The 13,395-nt window shown below is 56.8% G+C and overlaps 1 protein-coding gene across 1 annotated transcript; it reads left to right on the top strand.

Moving 5' to 3' along the window:
• Nucleotides 1-1,735: 1,735 nt before the first annotated feature.
• On the top strand, nt 1,736-9,665 carry CA7 (carbonic anhydrase 7; the record flags this gene model as incomplete). The annotated part of the gene is made up of 7 exons (XM_082605761.1): nt 1,736-1,775; nt 4,263-4,460; nt 7,272-7,390; nt 8,107-8,202; nt 8,304-8,366; nt 8,885-9,040; nt 9,543-9,665. The coding sequence occupies 7 exons, from the start codon at nt 1,736-1,738 to the stop codon at nt 9,663-9,665; spliced, it is 795 nt and encodes a 264-aa protein (XP_082461887.1).
• Between the last annotated feature and the right edge of the window lie 3,730 nt (nt 9,666-13,395).

Raw genomic sequence — 13,395 nt, 5'->3', positions numbered from 1 at the left:
TGCATTCCCTGTCACATTTCAGACTTGGGGGCCACCCCCTACATGTTTATTATGATGCCCCGCCCCCCTGCCCTAGGGTCAGATTTCTATTAAGGGCCCCTTCCAGCTCTTGGGTCAGGGAGGAGCATCTAGGCAGTGTTGGGAAGTCACTGACTGACCTTGGCCCAGCCAACCAGTTGTCCCTTGATCTCCACAACTCTACTTGGGGACCTGAGGGGTTCAGGGCCTGGGAGAGGGAAACCAAGACAGCCTCACAGATATAGGGGAGCCTGGCAGACAAGATGGCAGACTCCTTCACAAGGTCAGCCAACAGCAGGGCCTGAAATAGTCTCCTCTGGTAGAGGTCAGACCAGCAGACATTCCACAAATGGCCCTTCAACTCTGGTCGGGTACAAGCCCCTGGGTGGGATCAGTTGTCTGTCCTTCTATCCACTCATCTGTTTGTCTTCCCAAAACTGCCTGCTGTGGCCTAGCCAGAGACAAGCCCTATCCTTGGCATAAGGCCACATCCTCAGATGAGTCGGATTGGGCCAGCTGGAGCCAGTGGGTGGAAGACAGAGGACATCCCAGGTGGAGGGCACAGCAAGGACCAGGCCTTGTGGGTGGGAAAATGTTGGGCCAAGGCAGATACTGAGATTGAGTGCAGGGTGGAGGCCCTGAGCTCCCAGCAGACATGTCAAAGGTCATGGAGAGTCAAGGAAAGGAGGGACAAACAGTGGGCTCTAGAGGAATAGGCAAAGAGACCCGGACAGAGGAGGAAGCCAGGAAGAGGAGAGGGTGGAGGCAAGGCCTCAGACTTAGTTCCATGGGAAAGCCAGCTGGTGTCTGTGGGTCTGTCTGTCTTAATGCCCAGTGGTTAAAGCCCAAACTCCCCACTCCCACTTTGAGGCTCTGGTTCTGCCTGAGGCCTCCTCCTAGCCCAGGGCCCCCAGATCCCCACAACCACAGGACCCCTTTGCCCCCAGCACCAAGGGGAAGTAGTAAAGAGCACAAGAGCCTAGGAGTGAGACAAACTAAGAGTAAATCCCTCACTCTCTGGCTAGATGACCTCGGGCAAGTCACTTCACCTCTCTGGACCTCAGTCTCCTGTTCTGGCTAATGGAAGGACCACCCATTGCTGTAGGGAAGCTGAGAGGGTTAGATGACAGGAAGGACCCAAAGCTTGGCCCAGAACCTGCCAGTATCTGGCAAACAGGGGAAGCTCCAGTTCTGGACACCTGATGGTCAGTGCAACCTGCAGTTTAAAAGGGTCCCAGTCCAAGAGGACTCAGGGCCCAGAGCCCAGGTCTCCGGTGGCGGGATTTACTGCCCAGTGACAAGCCTGGGGAATAGATGGGATGTGGAGAAACAGAGGCCGCCCTCAGCATTGGCCGTTTCTCCAGCCCCAGAGCCTGTACACGTGCTGGAGGGAAGGAGGGAGAGTGCTCCGGCCAGGGCCAGGGTGGGGATGGGGCTGGGGTTTAGGTCCCCTTGACCGCCCCCCACCCACCCCCCGCATCTCCCATCTCAACTCAACTGGCTCAACTGGCCTGAGGGCGGGTGGGCGAGGGCGGGGCAGGGCCGGCCCCTCTCGCCCTGCTGGGGGGGTGGGGGGCGGGTCGCCTGGGAACTGCTCCTCCCGCCTGCCGCCGCTTTAAGAGGCTGCTCCGCGGCAGCGAGCGGGGCCGGAGCCGCAGTCCGAGCGAGCAGAACTGAGCCGAGCCGGCAGGTGCACGGCTGCGGGGACGGCAACAGCATGACCGGCCACCACGGCTGGGGCTACGGCCACAACGACGGTAGGCGCAGACCCCGGCCGGCCCCCACCCGCTGCGACTCGCTCCTGACCCTCGCGCCCAGCCGGGGTGGGCGACCCTCAAGCCCCCTATCCTCTAGGCGGGACCGGGATCCCTCTCCCATCCGTCCCCCAGAACCCGGCCCACCCGCCCGGCCCGAGCCCTGGCTCCCCCCGCTCCTGGCGCAAAGTCAGCTCAGCCCCTGACGGCCCCGCTCGCTCTGACCCGGGCCGGGACACTCACTCATCGCCGGAGTGCGCAGCGGGTGAAGGTAGCCCAGGGCAGCGGGGGGCGGTCCCGGCGGAGCGCTGTGCGCGGTGTCTGTGCGGGGAGCGCGCACGCATGTGTGCCGGGACCTCCGGCGAGCTGGGCTCCCCGTGGGCAAGGGCGCGGTGTCCTGCGCAGAGTTTCCCCGTCGAAGCGTCCGAGCTTTCGAGTCGGCAGGTATGTGAAGAAAGGGAGCATCTGGGGGCTCACGGATGTGTCTGGGTGTCTGCCTCGGGCAGGGTGTTTGAGCACGTCCAGGTGTGAGGCATGGTAGCCCGTGGCCCACACCAGCCTCCTGGTCTGACCGAGAGAATAGCTCCTCGGTCCTGCCTCAGTTCCTTAAGATGCAGAGGAAGGGAGAAGAGGCAGACGGTGAGAGCCAGAAGGCTTGAGTGTGGGACTGGGGCAAGTCAGTTCCTTTTGGGCTATTTCTTACCAAACTGGGGTCGCGGTGTGGGATAGGGTTTCTTGCTTTTCCCGAGATGAACAACGAGGAGCCAAGATCCAGGCTGCCAGGACGAAACCCAGGCAAGGCAGGTGGGAGTGGGGAGAAGCGGAAGTGCTGGCGGGAGGAACACCCCCGTCCCACTCATCTGAGGAGAGACAGGCACTCTGTGAGGGTGGGCGGGGGTCCTAGGCTACAAAGTCTGGGGGTTTGAAGGTTACAATGGGCCAGAAGGAGTTAGGGAGGTGCTGTGGTGTCTCTGCCCCCTCTGGGACCCCAAGCACACAGGAGAATATTTTGGAGGGGAGAACCCCAAATCTGGACATGCAAAAGCTAGAAAGAGACTTTCAGAAAAAGGCAACAGAGACCAGCAGAGATGTAGAGAGAGTCAGAGAAGGGGCAGGTTGACACGACCCAATAGAAGATCCTCTTGCCCCCCAGCACCTGCTCCCAGCCAGCTTCAGGGTGCTTCCCCCTGACTCCAGCCTTCTTGCTGGTCCTGCCCACCAGCACTGTGTCCAGTATCCCAACAGGCCTGCCCCATAGCTGGCCACCCTGAAGCTGCTGCCCCTCGCCCAGTCCTGGGCCATCCAGTCTAGTTGCGATGAGGGAGGGAAAGACAGGATGGAGGTGCCGGCATGCAGCATGCTCACAGGACTTCAAAAATAACCCAGTGGGTCTGGGCCATGATTCTGAGTCATCCACTGGGGACACAGCTTTGTCGGCACCTGCTGCTGTTTTCTCAGGAAAACTTAAGAAGCCAAAAACGGGGAGAAGCACCAGCCGGCAATAGCTCTAAAAATAGGCTGCATCTCAGGATGTTCCCCAGGGAGATGCCGAGCCTCTCGGCTGCAGATGGAGTCTCTGGGAGGCAGGTGGTGGGTGCTCGTGGGTGTGCATGCAGGTGTGTGTGCGTGTGTGTGTGTGTGTGTGTGCACGAGCATGTGTTTTGCTGTAGTCTCTTAGTGCAGGCCTGGGTTTGCAACAGGGGATAGCTGTGTGTGAGGGTGCATATGTGTGTGTCAGAGGTAGTTGGCAGGGCTGTGTATTTGTACACATGTGTTACTGGTCCTGATGGCTCTGGGTGCGGTGAGCTCAGGTCACTGTGCATGTATGTGTGCGCACGTGAAAATCTCCCTGGACCTGCACATGGCTGGGGAAGGCAGCTGGGGGCAATGCATGCACACACTGTGTATTTATACCAGTGCCCAAGTGTGTGTGCGCACATGCGCGAGTGGCCCTCAGTTCCTTCATCTGTGAAATGGGGATCATGCTTGTTTCTACTTCCCGAGGCTGGTATGAGGAGCAAATTCATGTCACAGAGCCAAAGTGAGGTTGATGCGAACTTTTGTTATCATTTTCACAAACACCAACTCGAACTTGGCCAAAGTGCAGGAAGAGGCCAGATACCTGGTAGGGTCAGGTCAGAGAGTTTGGGAGCCCGGGGACCTCTCTAAGCAATACTGCCTGTTGGGGAGGACCCACTACCCCAAACTGCCCCTGAGCCTGTAGCTTTTTTGTGCTCCCTTCCATGCATTACCTCTCTGGGCCTCCTATCAGCTCTGGGTGGAGAGTTTTAGTGAGGCCATTTCGCAGACAAGGAAATGGAGGCTGAGAGGGGAAGTGGCAGAGCTGGGATTGGAGCTCCAGACTTCATGGCTCCAAAGCAGGGGCTAATCTCTGAAAGGACAGCATGGAGACCATCCCCTACAGGTGCCCTCAGTCTGCAGCCCAGAGATTCAGGCTGGCCTGAGTCCTTGCCCTCTCCCCATCTGCAGGCCCCTCACACTGGCACAAGCTGTATCCCATTGCCCAGGGAGACCGCCAGTCCCCAATCAATATTGTATCCAGCCAGGCTGTGTACTCGCCCAGCCTGAAGCCACTGGAGCTTTCCTATGAGTCCTGCACGTCCCTCAGCATCGCCAACAATGGCCATTCTGTCCAAGTGGACTTCAATGACAGTGATGACCGAACTGGTAAGTGGCCCTGCCAGACCCTGGTACCCTTCCCCCTGGGATCCTAACCTGTTTCAGGCAGGCTCAGGAGGGGCAGCATGCTGTGGTAGGGAAGGAAGGCTCCACTTCTCACCAGCTGTGAAGCCTTAGGCTGAGCCTCAGTCTCCTGATGCATACGATGGGAGCATTAAGACCCTATTTTCCTCCCTAGGATCATAGGAGAAATGAAAAACTGAAGTGATGTTTGTAGTTTTGGCATATAGCAGATGCTCAAGAAATGCTAATTCTCTTTCTTCTCTTTCAGTTAGTGCTTTAGGTCAGGTTTGTTTTCACTCCCTGCCCCATCACTGAGCTGCTGTGTGGCCTAAGGCCAAACCCTCCTCTCTGTGTGATCTGGCCAAGCCCAGCAGAGAGAGAACAGAGCTAAAATGTTCTGTGTGCCAGACCCCTTGCTAAGGTCACAGGCAGTTCTTTTATTCTTCTCAAGACCCTACCTCTAAGATGGGCAAGTAGAGACTCACTGAGCTGGGGAGGGCCAGAACCAGCCTGGTCCCACTCCAAAGGTCTTTTCTCCAACCCACCTACAGCCTCAAGATCCCAACCGTCCTGGACCAAAGAGAGGCCAGTGGGAACTTGTAGCAGCTCCTTCCAAGGTCTCTTTGCCCTGGGATTAGAGTTCGGGTTCCTTCATGATAAATTCTTGGACAGAAGCCTCGGGAGTGCTCCTTAGTAAAGGGATTTTTGTCCTTATGACCAGGCCTGTGAGGGATGAAGTGGGGTAAGGAGGGAACCTGCTAAAGTTTCTTATGTAAGGAAGTGACTGGTACTTTGCCCCTCTGTCGCCTCCCCCAACCCCCCATACGCACAATGAAAGCACTCAGGGAAACTTAAGTTTCAAATAGAAAATCAAAGGGCAGAGAAGAGGAGGAAAGCCAGATAGGAATGATCTTAGTTGCTTAACTCTGAGTTCCCTGGTAGGCTAGGGAAAAGGGGAAAGAAGATCAGTTATAGTTCTTGTTGCAGAAGGTAGGAAATCCAACAGGTCCTCAGATGAGAGACACAGCATTCTTGGTACTGAATTCTAAGAAAAGCCTCCCACCCAGAACTTTGGGGAGGGACATGGAACTCTTGATGACCTTAGATCACAGTTTATGAAGGAGCAGTTTTCAAACGGTTGGATCTTCTAAATAGCCTTCAGAGGGCACTGAGGGCTCAATTCAGACATCAATAGCTCAGTGAAGGCCACTCTTGGCAGGGGAAGGCCCAAGGAAACATTCTTCTGGACCACTGATCCAGGGGCTCACTTTCTGGCCTGGTTTGGGTTCCCTCCCCTATCAGAATGCCCAGGCCTGAGGGGTAGGGGACCAGTGGGAAGAAAGTAGGCTTGGGAGTGAGACAGTTAGGTCTCTGCCACTCCCCAGCTGTGTGACCTTGGGCAGGATACCTACCTTTCTGAGCCTCAGTCCCACGTCTGGCCAAGAGGGTAACAGGTAACAATGTGTCCCCCTCTAGGTCACTGTGGGGATTAATGTCTGCAGACTGCTGAACACATAGGAAGTACACAGTGAATGGCAGTGTGTTCTATGGTCAGGATGGAGAGAGGAGGCTAAGGGAGCAAAGCTCAAGGTTTAGGGAGGCAGTTCACTCCCTAAGAGACTGCACTGTGGAGTCCCAGGTGGGTCATGCTCAGAAGAGTGGGCCCTCCCAGCCCATATCAGGGAGCTCAGCCTGCAGGTCTAGCTACTCCTGCCTCCCCAGGATGGAGCAGCCTGACTGGGCCCTGGCCCACAGCCGTCACCCCCAGGCTCAGTCAACCACCCAGCATTGCCATGGACAGGCCCTGCTTCTCAGATGAGGCAGGACAGCAAGAAGGGGCCTCTGGGCTGTCCCATGGTCCTCCTCCTTGAAGGGCCCACAGGGGGCAAGGCCCTGCGCTGGTCACCAGTCCTAGAGGGGCCTAGTGGAACGCTGAGCCCAGGGCGTCACCTGATCCAGGAGCTCACATTCTGGCCTGGCTGGGGCTCCCTCCACAGCCAGATCTCTTTCAGCTGGAAATTCAATCAGTCCCAGGAGGCCTTGTGAGTGGCCCCAGCTCACCAGGTATCAGAGTGGGAAATTCACAAAACCAGCATAAGTGGGGCCTGCCAAAGAGGGCATGAAGGAGGGACATTGGAGGTACCTGGGCCTGACCATCAGAGTGGGGACCCTTAGGAGCTGGCCTCTAGACATCAGGTCCTGGGGAGCCTCCAGGTTCTGGGGAGGCAGCACGGCCTGGTGATTAGGGCCTTGGGCTCTGAACTTATATGAAGTAGATGCAGGCTTATATCCTAGCTCAGTGCCTTGCTGTGTGACCTTGGGCAAATGCCTTGCCCTCTCTGTGCCTCAGTTCCTCCTTTATAAAATAGAAATAATAATAGGTTTTGTCTTTCATGAGCTACTATGAGGACTAAAGAAAAGAATCTTTCCGACCCAGCCCTGGGTCAGGGCTGCAGACATGGGAGGTCTATTGTTAGTGATAATCGGGGCCTGAGAGGCAAAGTCCCAGCTTCCACTAGAAACTGGGCAAGAGTGGGGAGGATCCAGATGGAGAGATATACCCACTCAGTGTACCAGACTCCTCTGTCACCTACAGGGCTCCAGGATTTCTGCCCTGGCCCAGCTAAGGGCATAGGGAACTGGGCGGGGACTGATCCAAATCCACTTAGAGCAAGGAATGTTGCAAATGAAAAGTTTATCCCTCTCCTGAGCACTGCCCTGATATTGGCACTGCTGCCTGCGGGCGGTGTGGGCTCTCTCACAGCAATTGCTACACGCACCCCCTTCTCCCCGCAGTGGTGACTGGGGGCCCCCTGGATGGGCCCTACCGGCTCAAGCAGCTCCATTTCCACTGGGGCAAGAAGCACAGTGAGGGCTCAGAGCACACGGTGGATGGCAAGTCATTCCCCAGCGAAGTAAGACCCTCCTCTACCTGAATCCTTTTACCACTTGGGGAAGGAGTTGGGGACTGGGGAGTCAGGGTCTTGACAGGTGCCTGGTGTGGGGCGCTGGAGAGAGTGAAGTCACTCGGGGACCTTTGGGAGAGACGCCCGTCACCTCAAGTTCAGGTCTTCCACCTGAACTCTGCCTACTGTCGTCCCCATCTGTGTGTCCAGAAGGAATCTTATGACGGACAAATCCAGTCCCACCACAGCCTTACTAACAACCCTTCAAGGAGTAAGCCTGGCATTCAAGGCCCTGCATGAACTGGCCTTGCCTGGCCTCATTTCCCTTGACCTCTTCCCATACTGACCTGCATGTGATGAATCCCCTGCCCACACCTGGCTCTTTCATATCTCCAGGCTGCTGTTCTCTCTGCCTGGAATACCTTGCCCCAAGAGTTCCATCCGATAACCCCCTTCTTATTCTTTGGGCTCAGCTACAGGCTTCACTTCCTCAGGGAGGTGTCACACTGGATAGTCATCTGTTTCACTGTTCACGGAGGGCAGGGCCTGATCTCTTTGGTCCCTTGGGGCTCAGGAAAGGGTCAGGCCCAGAACAATGCTATCTGTGGCCCGCCCCTCCTGCAGAGGGGCCAGGAGTCTGGTGGGAGTGAGGGAAGCCTGGCTCTCAGCTCCCATGGCCCCTGGGAGGCACTAAGCACTGGCCTGGCCTGTCGTTGCCCCTGTAGCTGCACCTGGTTCATTGGAATGCCAAGAAGTACAGCACCTTCGGGGAGGCGGCCTCAGCACCCGATGGCCTGGCTGTGGTTGGTGTCTTCCTGGAGGTGAGGGGGTTACCTGGGCCCAGAAGGCCGTGGGAGGCCTGGTACCACCCCTAGTTCCAGAACACAGTGAGATCTGGGCTCACACTACTTCTCCCTGACAGACGGGGGACGAGCACCCCAGCATGAACCGTCTGACAGATGCACTCTACATGGTTCGGTTTAAGGTGAGACCAGGGGTCCATGCTCTTGATCCACAGCAGCCTGGTGGGGAGGAAGGAAGAGGCTAGATCAGGGAGTGGGCCCAGCCACTCCTCCATCCTGGCAGCAAACCCTGGCAGAGGTGAAGGTCAGCACCTGTGGTGCCCTGCGACTGACTCCTCGTCATCAGGGTCCATGGCCCCACTGAATGCCCAGCGTGAAGTCTGGTTGGGCATAGGATTGATAAGATGCCTGTCACATTAATGGTACTCTGACCAGCAGCGCCATTAAGTTCTGTTGAAGGCAAGGGAGAGCATGGTGCCCAGAGAGCTTTAGGAACCACAGCTTTTACATACAAGGGAATGGGTGGAGAGGGCCGGCCAGGCTGGAAAATAGCCCCTGGGATCACAGACATTCGGCCACAATTTGCATCAATGGGCCAAGGAGAAGCCTAAATCCTATTGACAGAAATGGGTGGGGAGGGTGTTGGTCTCATCCTGTTGGGAGGTCTTTGCTGACTCCTGGGTTCCCCACCCTGCCCCAGGGCACCAAGGCCCAGTTCAGCTGCTTCAACCCCAAGTACCTCCTGCCTGCCAGCCAGCACTACTGGACCTACCCTGGCTCCCTGACAACACCCCCACTGAGCGAGAGCGTCACCTGGATTGTGCTCCGGGAGCCCATCAGCATCTCTGAGAGGCAGGTGAGCCCTCCCAGAGTACCAGATGGAAGGATGCGACAGTCAGGCACACCCGGGCAGTGTGACTCTCCCAACCAGCAGCCCACAGCCTGTGGTCCCACCATCAAGGCTCCCGTCTTTCGCTAATAAATGTTTAGATTCTTGGGTGGGAGTCAGCTTGGTTGTTAGTTATTAGGACCTGGACACAGACTAGAAGGGGAGATCCCTGGATCCTGGGACCACCCCTAGTGTGCTAGAATCTGAATGCTGCATTTGCTGATGATTCTTAGCTAGATGGGAACTGGAACTAGGTGGAGCAGGGTCCAGGTTCAGAGGCTCTTTAGTGAGTAAGTAACTGAGGTTGGGTTCCCAAAGAGGAAATGAGTGGGGAGAAGTAGGGACAAGCCCTAGGGGCGAGAGGAGAGAGGGGCAGAACTGGCTGGGCAGGGTATGCCAGATGTTGTGTCTGGGATCAGAGAGGACCACAGCGCCCCCATTCTGCCCTGAGTATCTCTTCTGCCTTAAGATGGAGAAATTCCGGAGCCTGCTTTTCACCTCAGAGGACGATGAGAGGATCCACATGGTGAACAACTTCCGGCCGCCGCAGCCACTGAAGGGCCGTGTGGTCAAGGCCTCCTTCAGGGCCTGAGCTGCCTACCTGCCCAGCCGGCCACTGAAGCACCATCTTCCCAAGGGCTTCCATGTCAGCAGACACCAAACCATCCAAGGCTCCCTGCCTAGGGCTGCTGTGGACCCCACTTCAGCTGACTTGCTCCTTGGCCACGCTGGAGGCTTCTCGATGGGACCCTCAAGTCAGGGGACACCTTTCAGTTGCCCTGGGGACAGGAAGGACAGGAGCTGAGCATGGTCCGAGCCTAAGGCTGCCTCTGCTCTCCAACACCCAAAGGCCCCTGGGAACCTCCTCTTGTCTTCCCCACTGGCAATGGCAGCAGCCCCACCCTGAGCTCACACTGTGATGGATGAGACCAAACTCTGCAGGGCAGGCAGCTGGCATTGCCAGAAAGACTCAAGCAATAATTAGAAGTGGGCAGAGCTGCCCTCTCGGTGTTACCTCTTCTGCAGGCCTCCGCCATGCACGCACCTCACTGCCAGGCCATTAAAATCAGGACCCAGCCTGCTGGAGGTGACATGGCCTTCTCCCTCCAGCCACCTGCTTCCATAGGCAGGCACTGGCTACAGCTTATGTAGTATCTCCCTTCATCCCCACCCAGCCACCAAAGCCACCTACATGACAATCCATCCATGCACTGATTAATAAATTCACTCATTCATGCAACAAATACCCATTGAGTGCCTGTGTTCTGTCAAGTGCTGTTCCAGGCATCGGGGAGGCCACGGTAATGAGTCAAGCACAGGATGTTGAGAGGGCCGTGGGCACCGAAGAGGTGAGGGTGATACAGATGGCGGGGCAGGGGCCATGGGGGCAGAGAAAAGGGAGAGCCTACTTCCCCCACCCTGAGCTCACACTGTGATGTCCTCATCTGGTGAAGAAATTAAATTCCAACCAGTATTCCAAGGCAGAGAGAAGGGAACAGCATGTTTGAGCTCAGGGAAGAGCAGGTGTGCCAGCTCCCTGTTGAGAGCCCAGGGTGTTTGTGGAACAGAGAAGAACGAGGGCTGGAGCCGTGGGGGAGGGCCTGGGACTCTCTCCCAAGGCTAATGGGAGTCAGGAAGGATCTGGAGCAGAGGAGGGGCAGGGGCAGACGTGCAAAGGCTGGGAGATCCCTGTGGAGTGGGGGTGGGCAGGCAGGACTGGCAGCAGGAGAAGGTGGTGGCCAGCGGCCAGGAGAAAGAATACAGGGTGGTGGAGGCCGGAGCAGGGGGCTGGAGGAGAGAGACTTAGGACGTGGAGCCCAAAGATAGCATTTGGCTCTCTGTGAGGGTGGAGGGGAGTGCAGGGTGGGTCCCTGGGCGGAGAGAGAGGACAGGAAAGCCTGGGCAGCAGCAGACCAGGATGGACACACAGCGTTTGTGGGGCCCTGAGAGGAGAGCTAGGAAGCGCTGGGTGTTGGGGTCTGAGCCGAGGAGAGAGGTGGAGGGTAGAGGGGGCTGCTTTGGAGCATCTTCGCTCAGGGTGGTGGGTGAGGCCGAGGGGAGGGAGGGGGAGGGTGCTCAGTGAGAGAAGGGACCCAGGATCTAGCACAGAACCAGCGCACGACCCTGAGGAGGATCTGCTGAGAGGGAAAGCCACAGAGTGGTGTCTGAGATACCTAGGTGAGAGAGTTTGGAAAGGGGCATTGGGGGCTGCTGAGGAGTCTGAGGCAGGGCTGGGGCTGGGGTGAGGCAAGTGATCTCTTAGGGTGCAAAATTTAAGGAGGCACACACCCTCAGGCCCCGACCCTGCATTTGTATGACACTGAGGGTGCGTGTCTCCTTAAATGTGCACCGTAAGTGCCTCGCTGGACTCACCCTAGTCGCAGCCCAAGTCCAGAAGGCTTAGAGACCCAGCCATCCCTGTGCCCCATGAGCCAGGACAGGGCAGATGGTGGACAGTGAGGGGGCTGAGGAGTGAGGGGAATAAACCCGGGACAGCAAATGCATACGTGTGGTTGTGAAGGGGAAGAAAGCGATAGCTGAGGGGGCACAGGGTCGAGGCTTTGGGAAAGATGGGCCAGTGGTGTGTCTGAACATCCCTGGAAAGGAGGCCAAGCTGCAGGTACCAGCAGGGCTGGGGGCACATCGGTCTACTCACTTTGGCCACAGCTCCTGTCATTGTCACTATACCAGAAGGGCACTCCAGGGTCATGGGATACTTCTGGGTTTTGGGTGAGGCCACGAGGAGAGGATAGAATTAGGCCTTAGACTTCTAGCTTCTGAGACCAGGGAGGCAGGTAAGGGAGAGGCTTGCTCTGTTGACTCCCCCCTTCCATTCTCATGCTCAGGGCAAACCTGTCCCTAAAGTGCCGTTGGGGCACAGGAGGGGCAGGGCCCCTCAGCACGTGCTGCTCCAGCACAGGGCCAGACACAGTTTCAGCCCGGCTGGCACCCCTGGCCCAATCTGGGGGCCATTTGCTCTCTCCATGTTTCAGGAGATGGTGAAAAGGATAGTGTCTGGAAGACAGTGTTTGCTCAGCCTGGGGGCAGGTGGCCGCAGGGAAGTAACGCTAGTAATGCTGCCCCTGAAGGCAGGTAAAGGGCCTGGGGCAGGTGTTTGACTCTCTCCCTATGATCTAAGAACTGTTATCACCCCCATGTTACAGATGAGGAAGATGAGGCTGGGGGAGGTTAAATAGGCAAGTGGCCAAGCAAAATCTGAAGCTGGATCTGTCTGCTAACTCTCCTGCTCTACGCCAGAGCACTGAGCTTAGTGGTGACCAAATAGGCCTAATACGACTGGCCCTTGCAGGGATCTTAGCACCCCACTGCCACCTCCCGGGGATGGTGGCACCACAGTCCTGGCGCTGCAGAGGACTTGAGAAATGGGAGCTGATTTTAAAATAATTATCCCAAGGCTGCCAAGATCCCTCATTCCTTACACCCTTCCACTTAATTCATTTATTATTATTTTTTAAATTTTATTTATTTATTATCTTTGACTGCGTCGGGTCTTCGTTGCTATGCATGGGCTTTCTCTAGTTGCAGCGAGTGGGTGCCACTCTTCACTGCAGTGCGTGGGCCTCTCGTTGCGGTGACTTCTCTTGCTGTGGAGTACGGGCCCCAGGTATGTGGGCTTCATTAGTTGCGGCACATGGGCTCAGTAGTTGTGGCTCACGGGCTCTAGAGCGCAGGTTCAGTAGTTGTGGCTCACGGGCTTAGTTGCTTCGCGGCATGTGGGATCTTCCAGGGCCAGGGCTCGAACCCGTGTCCCCCGCATTGGCAGGCGGATTCTTAACCACTGCGCCACCCGGGAAGCCCTGGGGGCTAAATTTTTTAAATCCAGTGAGTATTTCACACTCACTGCACATCTCAACTCAAATTAGCCACATTTCAAGTGCCCAAGAACACATGTGGCCAGTGGCTACCATATTGGATAGCATAGCCCAAAACAGATGTCACTCTCTGCAAGGTCATCTGCTAGCAAGGGGTCCAAGCAGGCCCTCTGGCCGGGCCCAGAGCCAGACAACGCGATGGCAGGAATGAGTCAGATCTGCTCCAAGCCTCTGTCCTCGACAAGGGCATTCTCAGAACATTTGATACCAACTTGGCTCCCTCTGTCAGGGCCTCCCTCCTCCAGGAAACCTCCCGAACTCCCCACCTTCCTCCAGCCTGGCTGGCCCTGTCCCAGGCCACCCTGCAGGACCTTTGCTGTTCCACTGGGAAAAAGACCAAGACCCTCAGGAAGGAACTGATCACAAGAGACTCTCAAGAGTCGGGGGGAAGTGGTAGTGTCCCTGAGAAGGATCCTGGCTTGGTTGAGG

This window comes from Mesoplodon mirus (genome assembly GCF_964341445.2).
Source record: "Mesoplodon mirus genome assembly, chromosome: 19".
NCBI lineage: Eukaryota > Metazoa > Chordata > Mammalia > Artiodactyla > Ziphiidae > Mesoplodon > Mesoplodon mirus.
This window is presented reverse-complemented; position numbering and strand designations above follow the sequence as displayed.